At 37.2% G+C, this 19,065-nt stretch overlaps 1 protein-coding gene across 1 annotated transcript; it reads right to left on the bottom strand.

Moving 5' to 3' along the window:
- Positions 1–1,143: 1,143 nt before the first annotated feature.
- On the bottom strand, positions 1,144–18,491 carry TRMT9B (tRNA methyltransferase 9B (putative); the record flags this gene model as incomplete). The annotated part of the gene is made up of 4 exons (XM_079534294.1): positions 1,144–2,180; positions 5,107–5,280; positions 8,088–8,242; positions 18,463–18,491. 4 exons carry the CDS (start codon positions 18,489–18,491, stop codon positions 1,144–1,146), a joined length of 1,395 nt encoding a protein of 464 aa, XP_079390420.1.
- Between the last annotated feature and the right edge of the window lie 574 nt (positions 18,492–19,065).

Below are 19,065 nucleotides of genomic sequence, written 5' to 3' on the forward strand. Positions count from 1 at the left end.
TTAGTCCTGGGCAGCTACACCTAAAAATAGCCAGGGACCACCAGGGTACCACCAGGGATTTCTATTGATCAACTCAAAATCCGCCCAGTTCAAAATCCATCCAAGTCAAAATCCAATCCAAAACTCATCTACTTACTTAACATGGACTGGAAAAGTTGTATTTTAGATACAAAATTTGACTTGTATCCTCTTCCTATCTACATTGTTTAACACACCATTTAGTATATTTTCTCATATAAGTGAATGACAAGAGTTAATATGAGAGCTGACTGGATGTGCACTGATATTAATTATACCAAGTGTTATTTATCTTAGCTACTCAAGTTTATAAAATAGAGATATGCAGCTCAAATATTTGAGATTTGGTAACGTTTACCTAGTACTGATACTCTCACTAATCCCTCTGACTTGTATATACATAAAATCAGTGAAAACCTGCAGCACAGGAAATTAGTGAGAGCCAACATGCAGAACCAAACTTACGACTGAGGCACAAATTAAATTATTTTCAAAACAAAAATCCAAACTAATGTTCAAAATTCATTCTGCCATTTATTCTGAAATATCAGTCACAAATGACAGAAGCTGCCGAGCTTGTTCTGTACATAGTATTGCCCACTAACAACTCTACTCCAAACTATGTAGCAATAGGACCATGCTTGCTCCCAGTTCTGCAGCATGCACTCAAGCAGCATATACTCAAGTGTTTTTCAAAATGTGTCTGTCTCTATTCATATGATTTCAAGAACAGGGAATAATCTACTTTCAGCATTTTCAAGAACAAAACCTGAATGTACTACTGAGATTATATTTCTCATAAAAGATGTCCTGATCCTTTCCTTGTCTTATAAAAAAGTTTTATTTTTCAATAGAAAAGTATATTTAAAAACACAATTGTTTGCTAAAAGCAATATAAAACTCTTCATTTTTAACTCCATAAAAGTTTAACAAAACATAAATATTGTTTGCCACTTACATTCCTATATACAGGCTTTGCATTAAATATTTACATATGTCATAAACTCGGGAATGAATGGCACATGACTACAAGGGATTGAAATTCCACGTCACACTGTACAGTCACAGGAACACAAGGAGCAGCTTAAAATCCTCAGTCACTACATTGTTTTGTCCTGTTTACAGCTATTGTCCTCTTTTCTCTGCAATAATGCACCAGTTTCCATGGTCATAGCAGGAAGAAAGTATCAGAAGCTCAGGCACATTCTCTTCTATCAGAGAGCAAAGCTCCCCTTCCCGAAAAACATGATAATAGCGCATGAAGGCTTTTGTATCCAGTGTGTCATCACTTTGGTCCCCAACAGACACTGCTGAATCCAAAGCAGAGTCAGTGGAGTCAGTTGTTGAAGTTCTTTTGAAAAACTTGCTGGCATTAGACTTAACAGCATCATCTTTATTACAGCTGCAGCTGTGGTCCTTTTCTTCCACTGGGCCATTTATAAATGTAGCTTCTTCATCTTTGCTCCGAGCTGCACTTTGGTGTCCTCCATTTAAACTCAAATCCTTCAGTGCATGTATGGCTTGTGACCATGGCAGTTTTTTGACAGGTGAGCTTTCTACAAACACATCATCATCATCTACACATTGTTCTTTTAGCAGTGCCCTGTGATGACCTAAATCCAAACTGCAGTGTCGTGACTGCTGAATAGGCACGGTACTGTTTGTCCATTCTCCTTCATTCTTCAGAGGCTTCAACTTTTCAGTTTGCTTTCTGAGGGCTGATTCATCAAGGGATCTGGAGAAAAACCATGAGCGGAAAGATCTTCCAAGAGCACTGTAAAATCTATTTTCCTCTTCAGAAATTTTCATGCAGCAGGCTCTGGATAAGCAATGGTCCGTACTGTGGGGATGTTTTGAATCAGTTTCTGGTTGTAGATTGGTTTGGTAGCTGTAATCAGAGCTCAGTACCTCTGCAGGGTATATATCTTGGCTTTTTACTGCATGCACAAACTCTCCCTTATCTCCAGATTGATTCGATTCTGAAAAATGCCGTGAGCACAAGGCCTTGTTCCAGGGAACAAATACATCTTGTTTCTCAAAGTGGCGATTCTTTTGTTCCATAGCCCAAACATAAACCATCATCTGGCCCCCAGGCATCAGTACTCTCGCCATTTCCTTTATTGCTTTGATTCTTCTTTGTTTAGTTGAGAAATGATGGATCACTATGAAAAAGGAAAGACATTATGTATTGAATATGAGTAAGGGCAGAACATTTTCTTTTTCAACTTGTTCTATGTGTTAAATCATTTTTGTTGCCATATCACAATCATCACTCATGCAAGTCAGCAATGCTGCAGAATTTATTGGTACTGCAGCACAAGTTTACCTCTTTTATGTTCACATTCAATGGATAAAAATAGGCAAATCACAAAGGAGGACATTCATCCGATCACAAAATAGAGTTTTGAGATAAGTCAGGCACATAAGACAGAGTTTCTGTTTCTCTGCATCGCCCATAAAAGAAAACAGTATGACTAGCTTTCACTAAAATACCTGGCCATTGGTTCAGCTAAGTAATATTAAGTTCAGCTTTAGGGTTTGGGACACACTTGAGATTTATCTTAATAGGAAACACAAATTCTTTCTATCATGAAACAAATACAGCGAAAAGTAATATTGGTGAAAAGAAAAAGTTTTTCACGTCAGTGTGCTTTCAAGAGAGCTAGTCAGAAAAATTAAACAGAAATATTTTCCAGTGCATTAATTCTGTAACAAAGTATTTCCTTTTTGAATGTTTATTTTGGAGGAAGAAAGATGAGAAGTGTCTCAGTCTCCATTTTCATTCCTGAGAAAGGTATTGAAAAAAAAAAAAAAATCAAAGTCAAAATAAAACTTCTGATCACTATGGTTGAATTTTCTTTCCAGGATAATTTCCAAATTTCACTATAACATGAAATGAACTGTGTTTCAAGATTTCTGCATTGTTTATAGATTCCGGCTCACCTGAAGGAACCATTTTAACAGCCAGAGAATAGCTAAGTCAGCTCTATAAACGCCCAAAAACATTAACTTGGACTGAGATCAGTCGTGTTGGTGAGGTTTTTCTTTATATCATCAGATTGCAATATGTGATTCAAATCAACGACATATGGACTGATTCCACAGTTCAGTTCAGATGGGCCTGTAAGCAGCTACTTCACACAACCATTCAATCTACCCATATATCAAAATATATATGTTCTACCCATATATCAAAATATGTATGTTCTCAGCTTAAGTCATTTTCATATCTTCAGAAAAATTAGATTGTGTGCTGCTTGACACAGCCAATTCTTGTAGAAAGATTATTTCAATATTGCAGTTATGAAAACTGTGTCCAGATAGCCCTGATTTAATTCTAAACGATGATTACGTTACCAAGGGGAAAAATGAACTTTTTTTACCATAGGCCAAAGAAAACTTTCTTGGCAGTTGATATTAACTAGGCCCTCAGAAGCATCTGTCAGAAAACTCTGAGAAGAGTTTTCCATATGGTCAATGTTTTTTTCCAGCTCCTCCTAACTGGAAAAAAAAAAAAAAGAACACTATTAAATAAGATGGGGAGAAAGAAACTGATATTTTCTCTCATAATGGAGGTTAAGTTATACATCACCACTGAACCTCATGTAAAATGGTATCAAACTGACAGCATAAGCATGTGAGCATAGTTCACCAGAATAAAGGGCTAATCAGCAAGTTCTATCTAAGCAATTCATTCAACAGATTAAATATTCTTTGTGGTTAGAATTACATAATCATTCTGGTACTTCTGCAGAAATAGAAATCCTATAAAGAGGAGAATTCCAGCAAAGCGAAGTAGAGTATTTGATTCTGCACACAAACACTTTCCATTATCTGGAATGGGATAAAAAAACACTTTATTTATAATTAGGTGGACACAGACATATCATGTCTCTGTTCAGGAGGGATTAAAATCCATTACTGCTGAAAGTACAAAAATACCACATGAACTTTTAATATTGTCAGGCCTTTTACTGGTATAAATATTAAATAGATAGGCTACCCTACAAAGTCAGCTGATCTGGTAGCTTGAAATTATGCCACAAGACCTGATATTTGGATAGACCTGACAACTGTACTGAATAGTTAATACAAAACCAAATAAATATACATATCAGTCAAACGTTTCTTCCCTTTAAAATGTCATGCTTACATATACTATATATTTAAAAATACTTTTCATTAATAGACCAAGTACTGTTGATTACTACCAATAATAATTTTCCCATTTTATATTTTTGCTCATGCTGTGAAACAGCCTGAAGGAAGTTCAAGCTAGCACTGAACTGAAAAACCTAGACTGTAACTGGGTACTCTGACTATTCCTCTTCATCCATCCTTTTCCAGGTTTTGTTTCTCAAATTACAAGCAATATTTCCGAAAATAGAAGTCAGAGGAGATAAGATGTTAAGATTCTTCAGACAACAGGTGTTTGAATAGTTCTGAATTTTAATTTTGTGTCTATTCAAAGAGAAATCTGTATTCCTAATACATAGTAGTTAATATAAGTGTCAAGTTCTTGCTTTCTTACAAGTTTTTTCCATTTCAATGTGTTTGCCAGTTAAAATGGATCTTAAGGAAGAAACAAAAGTGTATCTTGACCATGTAATGTATTTAAACTACAAATAGCCATGTTTATATGTTGCCTTCCAGTACCTCAAGGGTACCTGCAGGAAAACTGGAACTTTGAGCAACCTGGTCTAGAGTGAGGTGTCCCTGCCTATAGCAGGGGTGTTGGAACTAGATGATCATAAAGGTTCTTCCAATCCAAGCCATTGTATGATTCATTCTATGATTCTATATTAATTTTTACTTGCTTAAAGTGCATGATGGAAGGAAATCTTTTCTTCAGAGTCACCAAGACCGAATATTAAAAAAAATGATTTACATATTTCCCTGGTCAACAGCACATCTTTCTAATGGACCAAACTTTGTTTAACTTTTACTGCATTTATTTCAGTGATACATGCTGTGATTCTTAGGGAACTTTATGAAAAGACATTTAACTGAAGTAAAGACACTCGGAAAGAAAATGACCAAAAGAAATATGTATTTGCAGTGAGACAGAATGACTGTATGCTGTCTTACCTCCAATGGAAATGACTGCATTGAAGCACTGGTCCCTAAAGGGAAGGTTAAGGTTGTCACAAACCAGAACTTCTTCACCTCTCTTCCTTGCGATTTCTACCAATGGTCCACAGTAATCACAGCCAAGATTGTACACCTGACTGTTGACACTGAGATATTTTCCAGTTCCACAACCTAAAGAAAAGAATACTCTTTAGTAGATCAGAAGCTGTCTGTTCCTCCCAAAACAGTGAAAATAATGGGGAGTGAGGCTGGGGGTGAGTTTCCTTCTCTGTTTTATCTTCTGTTCTAAGATTTCCTGAAAATGCATGTTTGCTTCTACTAGCCTAACTCCTGCAAGATTCATTTGGACTGTTTGAAATTATTTGTTCACATCATTAGGAATGTAACGGTACAAGTATCACAAATAAAAATACTCATTGCATAGCCCTGTGCTATACTACGCTACATGAGGCAATGCATGCCTGGAGAGTACAGCCACCTCTGCAGCCACTGCTGCGTATCTCAGAGCAATGTCTTTTCAGTGACCTACAATAAATCTCTCTGCCAAATACTTCCATAGACTCTGCTAAATCCCACCCAGTACCTCTCCAGCACGTCTCACTCAAAGGGAGCCAGGCAGAAGGAGGAACTCATTGGCCCAGACTCAGCCAGAAAGGTCTCTGACTGCATGGCAGAAGAAAGGATTTATTTGCAAGAAATCTGAAACCATATCTGTAACTAGCACAAGGCAGGGAGAAGCATGTCAACTTGAGATAAAGTCTTGACAATACTTGATTCTTAACAATTCTTGACAAGCTGAGGGCATGTTCTTTCTGTCTTTGTTCTGTTGTATTGGTAATACATGTAAATGTAATGAACAGTCCTAGAATATTTTCCACATACAAGTGTGTCAACTAAAAGACTGTGCTATACTAAGTTGAAATTTTTCAGAGTGTTCTCCACTACCATATGCATAACAGGCATTTTTCAAAATTAGATTAGAAAACATTCACTGCAGTTACAGGTCAGTAGTGAAAAATAATTTCTGGAAGTTGACAGCCAAGCAACAGGGTAGCAGCTTGGCAAAGAGACCTATCTCTGTACTGGTAATTCAATTTAAAGGCCTGGAGCTATCTTTAGAAACGTCACTGCTTCTTGCAGCACTGCTGCTGTCATTGATGTTAATGTGCACCATTATCTGGAGAGACAGCACAGAAACTGCTGGAGAAGAGCACAATGCTTCCATCCCAAAAAAGAGCAAAATCAAGCGTTTTTGTAGAAGGAACACATTAAGTCAAATTTGTATTCATTTCGAAGATTCAGTTGTCACATACATGCTTTTTGGTGGAGTGCTTTCTAATCACAGTGTTTTCTGAAGTACAAGGTCTGCTCTGGAATGAAGCCATAGAGTGGTAACACTGCCAGTACTCTCAAAATCTACATTTGCAGGAGATTCACTTTTAAATGAGTCATCAGGAGGGTGGATTCCTTCATGAAGCTGTTAACAACATCCACGCTATTGCCATTTATTCTGATGAATGAACAATAATAAGGCAATTATACAAAATGATATTTCATTCTGCTACTGTTATCATTCTTCATGGCAAACAAAAATATTTTAATAAAAGGTGGTGCTAAACAGAAAAAAAAAATAACAGTTGAACACCTTATTTTGAAAATGTTGGTGCTACTGTATAGCCCTCCTCTCAAAATGCATGCTAAAAATAAACACTGCTGTCAGATTTCCATAGGTCTTATTAAATCCCTTAAGAGGAGGTACCTTGTGTGCCTTGATGGGAATACTTCCATTGGCAACTGTAAGCATTTGCCTTCTGACCAGATGCTTCACCTGCATTTAAATTATTTCAGCTGAAACTGTAATAGGGTGATATTAAGGTTTCAGCTGCAGTTGTGACACTTGCTGATAAAGCCTCAAAGAACTTCAGCAAAGGTTTCAATGACTTTTACTGACATGACAAAAAATTTTGGCTAAGAAATACCATGTTTAGCCAACTGTCAAATGGGTGGATGCCATACGATATTTCCTGAGATGATTAGAGAAAATGGTGCAGATGTATAAAAGATACAAATATACATATCCAAAATGTTACAAGCCTAGCTTTTTTTTTTTTTTTTTTTTTTTTTTTTCCAGAGGACTGCTTGACATCAGCAGAACTGATCTTTTGATTATGGTAGACAAAATCTTCAAAGATATTTTTCTCTGACAGGATCAGGCAGATATAGAATTTATTCTGTACAATTATTGCACCGTGCAGTGTAAATGCATTTTACAGTCTAAGAAATGAGAAAAATCCAATGATACAAAGGAGCAACTAGTTTGCAGTGATGTGGTGTATAGGACTGAATTTATAACACAAACACAAAGCAAACTTGAGGACCTGGTAAACCTTACAATATCTGTAGGTGCAACAGAAAATGAAGATACAAACTAAACAAGTAAGAAAGACAAGGCCATAGGAGAGAATTGAGATTTCAATATCCATATTTAGGAGCATAGGGGGATTCTCATGACTTTTTGTAGTTGTTGTTTTTTAACAATGAACATGTCAAAATATAAATATGAAGACATGATAGGAGGAGTTTTGGAACAAATGAAAAGTAACAAATTGCAGACCAGCAGTATTTAAACAAAGAGTCTGAAAGAAACTGAAACACGAAATAATTGAGCTATATTGATACAATTAAAAAAATAATAATAAAAAAAGGGAAGTGACTGACCACTAAGTGAGGAAACCAGTAGATTCAAGCTTAGGTCCATCAAAATAAGGTAAAAACTGTACTTACTTGCTGCCTGGTACACCATCAAAGAAATAAAATAAATGGCATATGGCATCTAATATGGTTTTAAAAAATTTTTAAAGCAATCTCTAAATAAATTTAAAAGTTTTTTTTTTTTTCTCTAGCAAATATATGTGATTAATGTATAAACTGCTAAAGTTTATGAACAATATTTCATGCTGTCCCAGGGAATGGCTTACCTATGTCAGCAACGAGACTGCCAGGCTTTTGCTCCAACAGAAAGTTTCTCACACGAGGCCATGCTTTGCTCTGCAGATCATTAAAGTAGGCAGCTGTATTTTCATACACACTATGCACATGCTGCTTTTCTAGCTGGGTAGCCTCATGTTCCATCCTGAAAACATAATGAAGATTATATGCAATGACGCATGAACTGTTGTAGACTATATTTTATAGACATGTATAATTCCTGAACTTGTAAGCTTATTTTTATAAAATCATTGCAAAGATCTAATATCCATCATACTTATAATATGTTTTTTAACCAAGGGATCTGGTTTTTTTCCAGAAACTTTAAGAAAAATTTTGAATTTATCATCTTCCTTCAGAAGCATTATATAGCTGCATGTACTGTTCAACAATATGCATATTCTTCAGTAATTTGACCAGTGCAGTAAAGGCTTATCTGCTGCCAAAACAGAGCATGTATTCAGCAGGAGAAGAGAACCAGGAAGTTAAGAATAGACTCTCCAGCAAGTAGATAGGCAAGCTCTTATTATGGTGTTTTTCAAATATAGCCTGGACCCTGAAAGAGGGTCCATAGACTTTGGCTTCAGTGATGAAATGGCTGAGACTTACACAGGAAAAAAAAAATCAGGATTTCTCTACCTTTGCTTAACCATTTTCATTTCATTCAAAACCCCTATTGTACAAACACTATCTTCTTAATTTTTAAAATGGGAATTAATTCCAGTGACCACAAAGAAAGTATTTATGTGCTTTACATTAAGTGTATGTGAACACTTATAAGAATAGTATTTATCCATCTTGCTGGTTTTATGTGCTCTGCTACGTCAGACCAAATTGTCCCAGTGGTCTATTCAGACTGTACCTATAAATCATACCTATTTAATAGTTCTCTTCAAAACATTTATGCCAATGTCTTTACAACACCTATTTTCATTTTTCTGGCCTGATCTACAGTTTTCTTTTATGATACGTTAGCTGAGGTTTTACTAGCTAAATATATATATGTATGTGTTTGTTTTTATATATGTATATATAAATACATGTGAGAAAAAAATCAGTAACAGACTAGCAAATTCCCAGTATCCAAAACTTCAGTGTTACCCTGAGGAGCATAAAACTATAACAGACTGAACAACAAAAGCAGATACTATTGGAAATACAGACTTGAAATGATATCACATGACAGAAGTAACTCAGAATTTTTCTCAGAGTTCTATTTCAAGCTATGTTGTCAAATAGAATGGGTTAGTTGCAGCAATTTCAAATAAAAATCTAAAGCTCTTTTTTTTTTTTTTTATTTGACTCTTAAATAGAACAGATTGTGTTTCATGTTTGCAATTATCTTTCTTCTCTACCTTGAAACATACTCTATTTCGTTGCTCAGTTGCCCAGAAATCTTCTATTTATACGTAGAAATTCCAAAGACTAACAGTTATTTATCTTCTTTTGTCATTTTGTAGGTTTCTTGTTCTAGTTTCTATTTCATGTTTGGTTACTATGTGGTTCAGTGTTTACAAGTGTTTTTGTCTTTCTACTTGAAGTTGTTTGCTCAATCTTCGCAGTTCTTTAAAAAAAAAAAAAAAGAAAGAAATGGAGAATATTTTCAACAATTCATAGTAATTTCCACATGCTACAGAAATTTCAGTTTATGACAACTACAGAAATAGCTTCCTGAACCGAAGCTTAATTTGGTTAACACAAATTAATTTGTTAAACACAAAAGCCAACTTGGACATGACACAGAAGATGTTAAGTTCCCTATTGATGCAATATTCTACTACATTTTTCATGAAATGTCTTTATTTAATCTAAATATAGGCTGAAAATCAGATTTGTTTTCTAATGAATCACAAGCCCATTAAATTTTTGCCTTAACTTTTTCATTCACTGAGGCTGCTACTGATTCTTCTATACTGGACATGTGGGAGAGTACCACAGCACTATTTTAGAGGTTATTATTTTTGGATACATTTTATAAACACTATCAAGATAACGACTTGGCTATAATGTTAGAATAACAATATTCTACCAAAATGCAAATAATTTCATGTACCATTTTATTACGACTTCCGTTCCTGCTGATTACATATATTTTGCAGGCAATTAAGTCACATGATGAAATCAGACTTGCCAGTTTGACTTTCCAGTCAAAGGCCTTAACTCTGTCAGGCTTCGTTTTGCAGCACGGCAGGGAAATGCCCTAGCAACAAACCTCTTCATTTCACTGTTTACAGAAGGCAAGAAACCTGTGGAGACAGACTTGACCTACAGCTGTATCAGTACTACACAAGCCTGATGTCAGTGAAGACGTAAAGCTTAGAACTATCTAATTATGCAAGCCAGAGACAGTACCTCAATTTTTCTTTGTAAACAAAACCAATCATTGCAACCCTTTTGCCTTAAAAATATCAGACAAAGTCTCTGCTGCACCTAAACTGTAGAAAGTGTTCAGTTCATCCAAATCCTATCTTGTGACTTCCAGGATGATGGGAACGTCTGTTTTGCATAGGAGGTAATGAAAATGTAAGATTTCCAGAAATCCCACTGCTTCAGCATCTGCTCTGCTCAGGTTACATGGAAGCTATCCAATTAGCCAGAGAAAAGAAGAGCAGAAGGTGGCGATTAATGTGTATGCTTTCCTCACCCTCTCAATTCTTTATTTTCTTGTGTGGTAGCTCATACAGCTGCCAAGAGACTAGGTGCAAGAGCATGAAGGGCACTACGAACTGGCAGCCAGTTGCTTAGTGACTGCAGGAAGTCCCCAAAATAGGGAGGCAGCTCTAGAAACATGGGACTCCAACAAACTGTTTGCATAACAGATGAAGAATAGGATTTTCTCCTCTGCCAGTGCCTCCTGGTTCATCTATGTTCACTCACAAGACTACAACAGGCCCTTGTTGTGCATGATCTATGAAATGAAAATAATAGATGGAAGCTGCAGTGTAGTCCTTGTTGATCTTGTGGGTAAATGGATCATCAGTCCATCACATGAAACTGTGGCATATGAATAAAAATGACAGAAATTAAACAGGTTCTTTGACTGTCCTACAGAGCTGGTTTGTTTTTCTTTATTAAAACAAGTAAAAGCAAAATAAGTTTAAAAAAAAAAAAAAAAAAAAAAAAAAAAAAACACCTAAAAATGACAGCTTCACAAGGTGTAGAAATAATTGTACTAACATTCCATATATATTTTATAGCTACACATCTCTCTAAAAGTTTTCTGAGTCCAAGGGAATCTACTTTCTTCCTTTCCCATTAACATTTTGAAACTGTTTAAACAATTGACTTTTCAAGGGTATGCCTTTAAGGAAAGTCATGTTGCTCGGTCTTATTCTATCACTGCTGAAGCATTTAACTACGTGACCTTGAAATGAAAACAGAGAAAATTAATAATCCCAGTTTACAACATTTTAAAAAGTCAGGATTTTCTTTTCCTAGCCTTTTTTTTTTTTTCTTTTTTTGGGGGGTGAGGGAATTTGGAAGTGATTTGGCTAATTGTATTAAATACCTTTGCCTCAAGAGGTCAAAACAGCTGTTGCCCCTCAAACACAAGGGGTGCCCTAACATTAAAATGCAGGCAGTAGTGTTCAGTCCAAAAACTCCGCCATTCACTTCAAGTTCCATTTAAGCCAAAGATTTTCACATCATCCTCTGTCTACCTTCCCACATATTATTTCACCACCACTGTTTAAAATTGATGCATAACACTTGATGTCTTCAACTGGCTCATGCTCAGTTCTCCCTGTGACTGCCTCTTTGGCCAGGCCAGTCACAATATCCAGAACGTGCTACAGACTTCTTGTCAGTGGCCTCAAGGAAACACCCTGTGATTTTCATGCTAGACATCAAATCCTGTATCCCTTCTATTTCACTTCAAATCAATTGCTCTTGATTAATTTGATCCACAGGCTTTCCCTTACTTCTCTCTCTTGTAGCTGCCTGTTTTCTCTATTCCTTTGATGAACAGCAGGAACTTACTCAATTCAGCCTGAGTGTCAGATATGAAATATTTCATCTCTTAATGAGGGCTTCTCTTATCTAAGCTCTTCACACACTGATGGGAATTCTCAATCCCATTTTGGATTATGAGACCTCCTACTTCAAAGATCTGTGAAATTCAGCACAGTTGTCTCTTCGTGTTGCTACAGCAACACAAATCTTGGTTACGCATGCAACTGCAGCTATGGATGTAATAATTTAAATAACTTTAAATATAGAACAATATAACCACAAGGGCAGATCTATTTCCCACACTACTCTGCTCTCCAGCAATAACAAGAGCAGCTATAGCCAATACTAACTGGATAAAGAGTGAGAAAGTCCTACTGATTCTGTCCCCCCACCTACAGGACAGGGAGAACTGTCTATAATGGTGAGCAGTGCTTCCAGTTAACCACCAAGTAAGTTGCTTACAACTTACCAGTCTTTTCATTCAAATATATGTACCGGTGGAAAAGCTACATGCACAGCCAATGGTAAGAAGCAACTGCAAAACATCATAACACTTCTTCTCAAAACCTGACCAGTTTTCTTTGTCAGAGCTTTGCCCATGCTTAAGACTGACTGATTTTATAAAGCACAGTAATAATGTCCATTCTGATTTACAGTGTTTTATTTCATTAATAAAGGCGACAAATACGAGTGTGATTTTAGATATGAATCATTGCATAAAACAGGCTTACAAGTAAATAAAGGATAATGAAACAGAATAAAAGGAATCCTACTGTGAATTGTTAAACGAGATGCAATCCATGTTAAGCAAAAGGTTACAGGAGAAGACAGTTTTCTTAAGGCTAACAACTCTGGTAATTAAGTTCACCCACGCATGAACAGCAACAATTCCATGAAAATGCACAGTGTGAAATCAGAGCAAGAGGAAGGCCATGCAGTGTGTTTAAAACCTTACTGAACTGAACTCCTGATTCAGTAGCATTGTTCCAGTAAAATTTGGCAAACTGAAGTGAAAAACAAAGATTTGAGACAAGTTTAGAATCACTGTTACTCAAAACGTTCAGTGTGAAGCTAGAAATTTAAAATAACTTCATTAATTGAAATAAAATCACTATAATCATACTTTTTTTTTTTTTTACTGATAAATAGAATCTTGCTCTCATGGAAGACTGAAAGCAGAGAGACTGTTCTTTCAAGGTCCTGAACTAACGATAAAGTTTATGACTCAAATTCCCATTATTCCAAGTGGCAACCATTCACCATCACATTTATTTTCTGTTAGTTTTATTCACCAGTCAACAACTAGTACTGTTCACATCCTATTCTTTGACGAGTCAATCATTTAATATTTCCCTTGAACTTTTGCATCTAGGGTCATAATGTAGACAGCTGAAAGGTTGTATTGCAAGCAGATTTATTTTATTAAGTACAAATGCTGTTCTGTAGATAAGTAACATACAGCAAAGACAGAATGCACAAACACAAATCCTTTGCTATTTATAACAGTGAAAGAAGGTGCATAACCATGTAGAAGTCCTACTAAATGCCAGTTCATCTTTCCTACTACAGGAAAATACACAACCCATCTCCAGGCAAAGAAGGTACCTTCCTACAAAGTTCTCGAAAGTCAAAAATCCCTGATGCTAGACTTGTACTGATGTAATCTTCAGACCTTCCAGGGCACATCAATGCACAACATGCTCCCCATCTGGAGAGCATAGTCCCTCTTGCCTATGTCAATCCAGCTTTTCAACAGCCACAGACCAAAGTAATGAGAATAGTATGAAGAAAAGGGTTAAATTGGAGGGAAAACAGCTGATAAAAGAATTGTAGCTTGGAAAGTGAATCTTGGAATCATTTTCAGTTCACAGAATTGTAATTGTGCAGAAGAGTGTATGATGTACCAAGCCTGTACTATTTTACCGTGAGGTTGAGCGCCAATCTCCTTGCAAACTTTCTTTGCCTATGGATGTATCTCTGTCCACAATTAGCTATGAAACAGAAGTACATCAGCTATCTCTCCTGTAGTAACAAATACTATGGACCGAAGAACATTTTTACAAATAACTAATACAATAATCTGCATGATCCACACTTGTTAAGTCTGTTGATCGCTGTTTACATTAATGAACTGCAAAACACATAGGTTGCAAAAGCTAGGTGCCAGTGGACTTTTCTAGGCAAATCTTCTATTGCTCCTTAGCCTTTTCATACTGATTCATCAATAAAAAAGGACTAGGAAAGCAGTAAAAAAAAAGCTGTTTTCCACAGCAAAGAGCAGACAAAAAATAGTAGCCTTAAACTACAGCAAGGAAGATACAATAGAGACATTTAAAAAGCAATGAGAAGGATAAAAAAGCACTGAAAATTATTCTGGAGTAAGTGGGTCCATCAACAAATTCTGAAAAATATAAGTTACCCAGACATCTGTCAGGAAACATATTGATGTAGTAGATGCAGCTTTGGAGGAGACACATAGATGCCCCAACATTAAGATTTGTGAGTCTGTCTATGAGTGTAAGAATAAAACTTGAATTTTTCACTTTATAAGCAAGATTTCAGTTAACTGATATAGAAACAAACAAACAAAAAAAAACAACAATAATTAAAAGCTGAAAGTATGTTTCACCTGTATTTACTGCTCTTTAACATGGAGGTTAATTTTGAAGCTAAATTACTGAAGATGATGAATTAATTTCCCCTTGAGAACAGCTACAGTTACAGGTGGTTTGTTTGTTTTTTAAGAGCTCTGCATCAATACCTCAAGGTCCTTGTACTACACTACTTACAAGCTTCTAAGTGTAGTTAAATTTTCTTCTTGGTCAGTGTAACACCTCGTGTATTTCTAAAATTATCTTGTCTTCTGTCCCTTATTTACCAGCAATTAAACAAGTGTTAAATATTTAATACTTTTCACCCTTTGTGATGAATCAATCTCAGTGGTCTTTTATGAGTACTGTTGTCATCCTCTGTCTCCTCCTATCCATACATCCCTATTCTTCATGCCAAGCTATATTTATAACAATAGATTCCCTAATGTCATCCTATAGTTCTAGAATTGTAGCTTTTTAAATTCCTTATGCTTCCACGGGATTTGGGTTGGTATTTAGAGTACTATTTCCAGATAGATTAGTTTTAATTTATTCAGTATAATTCTCCTTTTTCTCCCATTCATAATGCTCATCACTGTTGGTATTTAAATTGTTCTTGGTGCTACATACAAAGCCTCTCAATTAAAACAATTTTACAAACCAATTTAAGTAAGACATTCAGTTACTTGGAGATACATCTTTTGCTGAATCTTAATATCTTAGTGACAGAAAGATAAGCAGCACACTGCCAAACTGGATCCCCAGCTAAGGCCAGTAATGGTTACCTTTGATCCTAAAATTAAACATAAAATATTGCAAAATCAATTACAGTAATTACAGAATTGCTATGTGGATTCTTTCACTATTTTTTGTATAAACTACTCCTGATAATTGCTAGTTTATTACAGCTGAAAATATGATTTCATATTTTTGAATGTTCATATTCACCACATACATGCATTCAGTGTTCACTATGCTGTCTAAATAAAGCTTCAAAAGAACAGGTCTTGTGGCAGAAAGAGTTTTAGTTTTTAAGTTATTCCTAGTTCATGACCATCAGAATGAGAGCAAAGACAGCACCACACTTCTTTTTTTTTTACCATAATGCTCAAAAATCCAACTGATGATTGCTTTGTGCACCCTCCCACAATGTGCCTGCACACTGTTGCAGACACGGGCTCTTCCACTAATAGCCATAGTGGGCTGGGCAGTGTGAAGGCTTAGCGTCCCACCACCAAATTCCCTAGACAAGAGCCTTCCTTTTCATAACTCCCCAGAGTTTCTTCTGCAGTATTTTTCCATTTTAAAGGCTTTATGTTGTAATGGTACTGTTTTACCCAGCTTGGTGTTTCTAAGCCTACTATTCGAATGCAAGGAAAGGCCTTTACACTGAGAATTTTTTCCTATTCAGCAAGGAAAGGAAATGCTGTGGTGACCCTGAGGGAGCTGCAATTCCCTACACAGACTGTAAAGTTTTCCATTAGGAAAATATTTGAATACCATTGTGTTTATAGATGCAGATGATTTTTTTTTTTAATATTTTTTTAGGAAACTATTCTATGGTGGAGAACAAGAGTTTTAATATCTACAAAAAACAGTGTAACACCATTAGAAATATTTTCCTATAAGAACTTCAGTCTTCAAATAAATTATTCTTCTGAAATGACTACATGTGTATATTAATATACAAATATTCAAAAATAAATACTTTTCAGGAACAAAGCACAAACCAAAATGTACAATGCCTGGCCCAAATAAATTATGTCTGAAGTTTTCCAGGGGAAAAAAAACAAACATGCAGGATTCTGTCCATTCATTTCAGTCAGTTACATAAGGCCTAGCTATGACATGAATATTTACTCAGTTTTGCAGTAATTAGACTTCTTTTCTCCCAGTAATTCACTTAATACTTTTGTCTCCTCTTATGAAGGCACATACATAAGTTTTATGAAAAGCTAGTGTCTTCACTCCTAAGTATTTTTAAACAAAAGAAGTTCATTTTTCATTTTAAAAAATGATTAAAATTAACTAGGTAAGCATATAAAAGTCACAAGTATTTTTTCAATGTCTTAAATCTCTACAAATTAGGGAGCCATGCAGACCTCCAGCCATGGTTTTCTGCCACATGGGATTATTTTGTAACTACTAGTAGCTATAGTAGCTTCAGTTTATAAGCTATAAACATGCCAACACAGATCCTAGTACTACAAAGACACAGATAACTGCTTAACTTTGTGCACCACAGTCATCTCGCTGGCCTCAGGTATGTTATTAACAATGGCTGAAGGTAAGAATGTGCAAATAACTTTCTGCAGAACTGAGCCTCATGCTGTTTGTGCCGTCCCATATTATTCTTCTGGGTCATCCATCCAGAATGGATGGCAGAATACCCACATACCAGAATGTTTGTATGGGAAGTGTTTGTCATCTGTCTCTTGGCTCAGGGCTGATTTCAATCTTTGGACAGACTTTATAACTTCAGGTATGGATTTATGTTTGTTTTATCTCAGAAAATGCTGAAGAGTGACTTTTCTTCACACAAAATTCAGTTTAGCATTATATGTACGTTTAACAATGTTTTACCCCTTTGAACATCTCCTTGCCAAAGGCAGTATTAAAATGCAGAGCCACAGCTACCTGCATGTGTCTGTTTTTCCCAAAACACACATCTCTGTAAGCTACACAATAGCAGCACCACAGAAACATCTCAGTGCACAGTCCATTACAAGAACACAGTGTGAGAGAGAACACAGTAAACAAAAACGCACTCCTTCAGAGAGGCAGGCACTTTATAAATAGCATATAGACAGACATAAATATAGTAATACACTGGATTGAAAATAAACTACCAAAATGAAACCCAATCCCCCCACTGGCTCTATTACAGGGCATTAAAAAGTCCTGAAAGGACCCTGTTGGTTGGTCATGCAGAGATTGATGCATATTTTCCTTATCTCTTTCTCAAGTTTTATGCTCAAAATCACAAACTCCAGAAGCACACATCACCCAAGCAGTTCCATCAGCAGCGAATGTCATCCTGTGCACCACAACCACACAGCAGTATTGCTGTAAGAATTGGGCTCCTTATGTCTTTCCCAAAGAGCAGGAGTGGATGACCCCGACTCTCTGAGCACCCGCTGCTCCCACCAGCACTCAGTGGGAATGAAATCCCTTTACAAACATTCAGTGAACAGGGAACACTCAGTAACAGTAGACCTCTGCGTGCATTCACAAAGGCAACGTTTAGGTATTTTGAATATTCTGGGAGAGTAAAATATGTTAAACTATTAAGACTCAGAATTTGTCGAGATCATTGCTTAGGACCGTTTGCCAATTCAGAGTGCATACTTCATTTTTAATTAGCCATGCCATCACAGAGAAACTTGTTATTTCTGTTGTAAATTCCCCGCACGTCTCCTAAAAACTACCCTTGCCAAGCGCTGCTGCCAAGCCCAGCGCCAGCAACGCTGCTTGATGCTAGGGCTGCCTGCACCGCGGCCCCGCTCCGTTACACGGGGAGCATGGAGGGTGGGGGAGAAGTTAGATCTCGAAATCTCGAAATCCTTTCGTCCCGGGGAGGGTCAGCAGCTCGGCGGCAGAGGGTCACCTCCGTTCTCTGACATCAAGCTGCCAGCAATCAGGACGCTATTTTGCTATTTTTCATTTCTAATTTTTCGGCTTTTCTATTATTATTATTTTTTTCCTCCATCCTCCCTTCCCTTCCCCCAAAAGCCAGCCCTCGGGGCGGAGGGCTGCGGGGGGGATGGCAGCGGGGATTTCCGTGCTCCGAGCATCCCACCCGGCGGCCCGCCCCGCTCCTTACCTGCACCAGCGGGGCGGCGGCGGCTGCATCCCGGCGCGGAGGCGGCGCTTGGCCGTGCCGTGCCGGGCCGTGCCAAGGGGGGGCCCTTGGCGGAGGGGAGAGAGGAGGGCTTGGCCCTCTGCTGAGGGCACCCCCCCCCCCCTTGGCACGGCCCCGATCTCCCCTTCACCGCCCCCCGGAATGCCAAATGTAACTCTTTTCCTTACCCCCGTCGCATCCTGCAAAGGAAAAAGGGAAGGATGAACGCTGCTGGAGCTGCTGATGGGAAGAGGGGGAAGCTTCCAGGGAGGAGGGGGGATTAGCCCTCATGTAAAGGTTAAGCTCGCACTGACCTTTGTGGGTGCCTGCCAGGTTTTGCAGCACGAGCGTCCTCCCAGTGCTTGCAATGGGAGCTGGAAAATGGCAGGTTGTTTGTATACTTTCACATGTTTAGCCATATTTGTCAGAATAGTGAGCGGGGACCCCAAGAGTTTTAGGGCTGCATAAACACAGAACATAGTTTGTCCTGTTCCAGGAGCTCATCGTTTACATATGAGGTTACCGATAAATACAGAGAGAAGCATGAAAAAGCAACACAAGCTCATGTTACAGGCACAGAACTCA

The sequence above is a fragment of the Tetrao urogallus genome (genome assembly GCF_951394365.1).
Source record: "Tetrao urogallus genome assembly, chromosome: 4".
NCBI lineage: Eukaryota > Metazoa > Chordata > Aves > Galliformes > Phasianidae > Tetrao > Tetrao urogallus.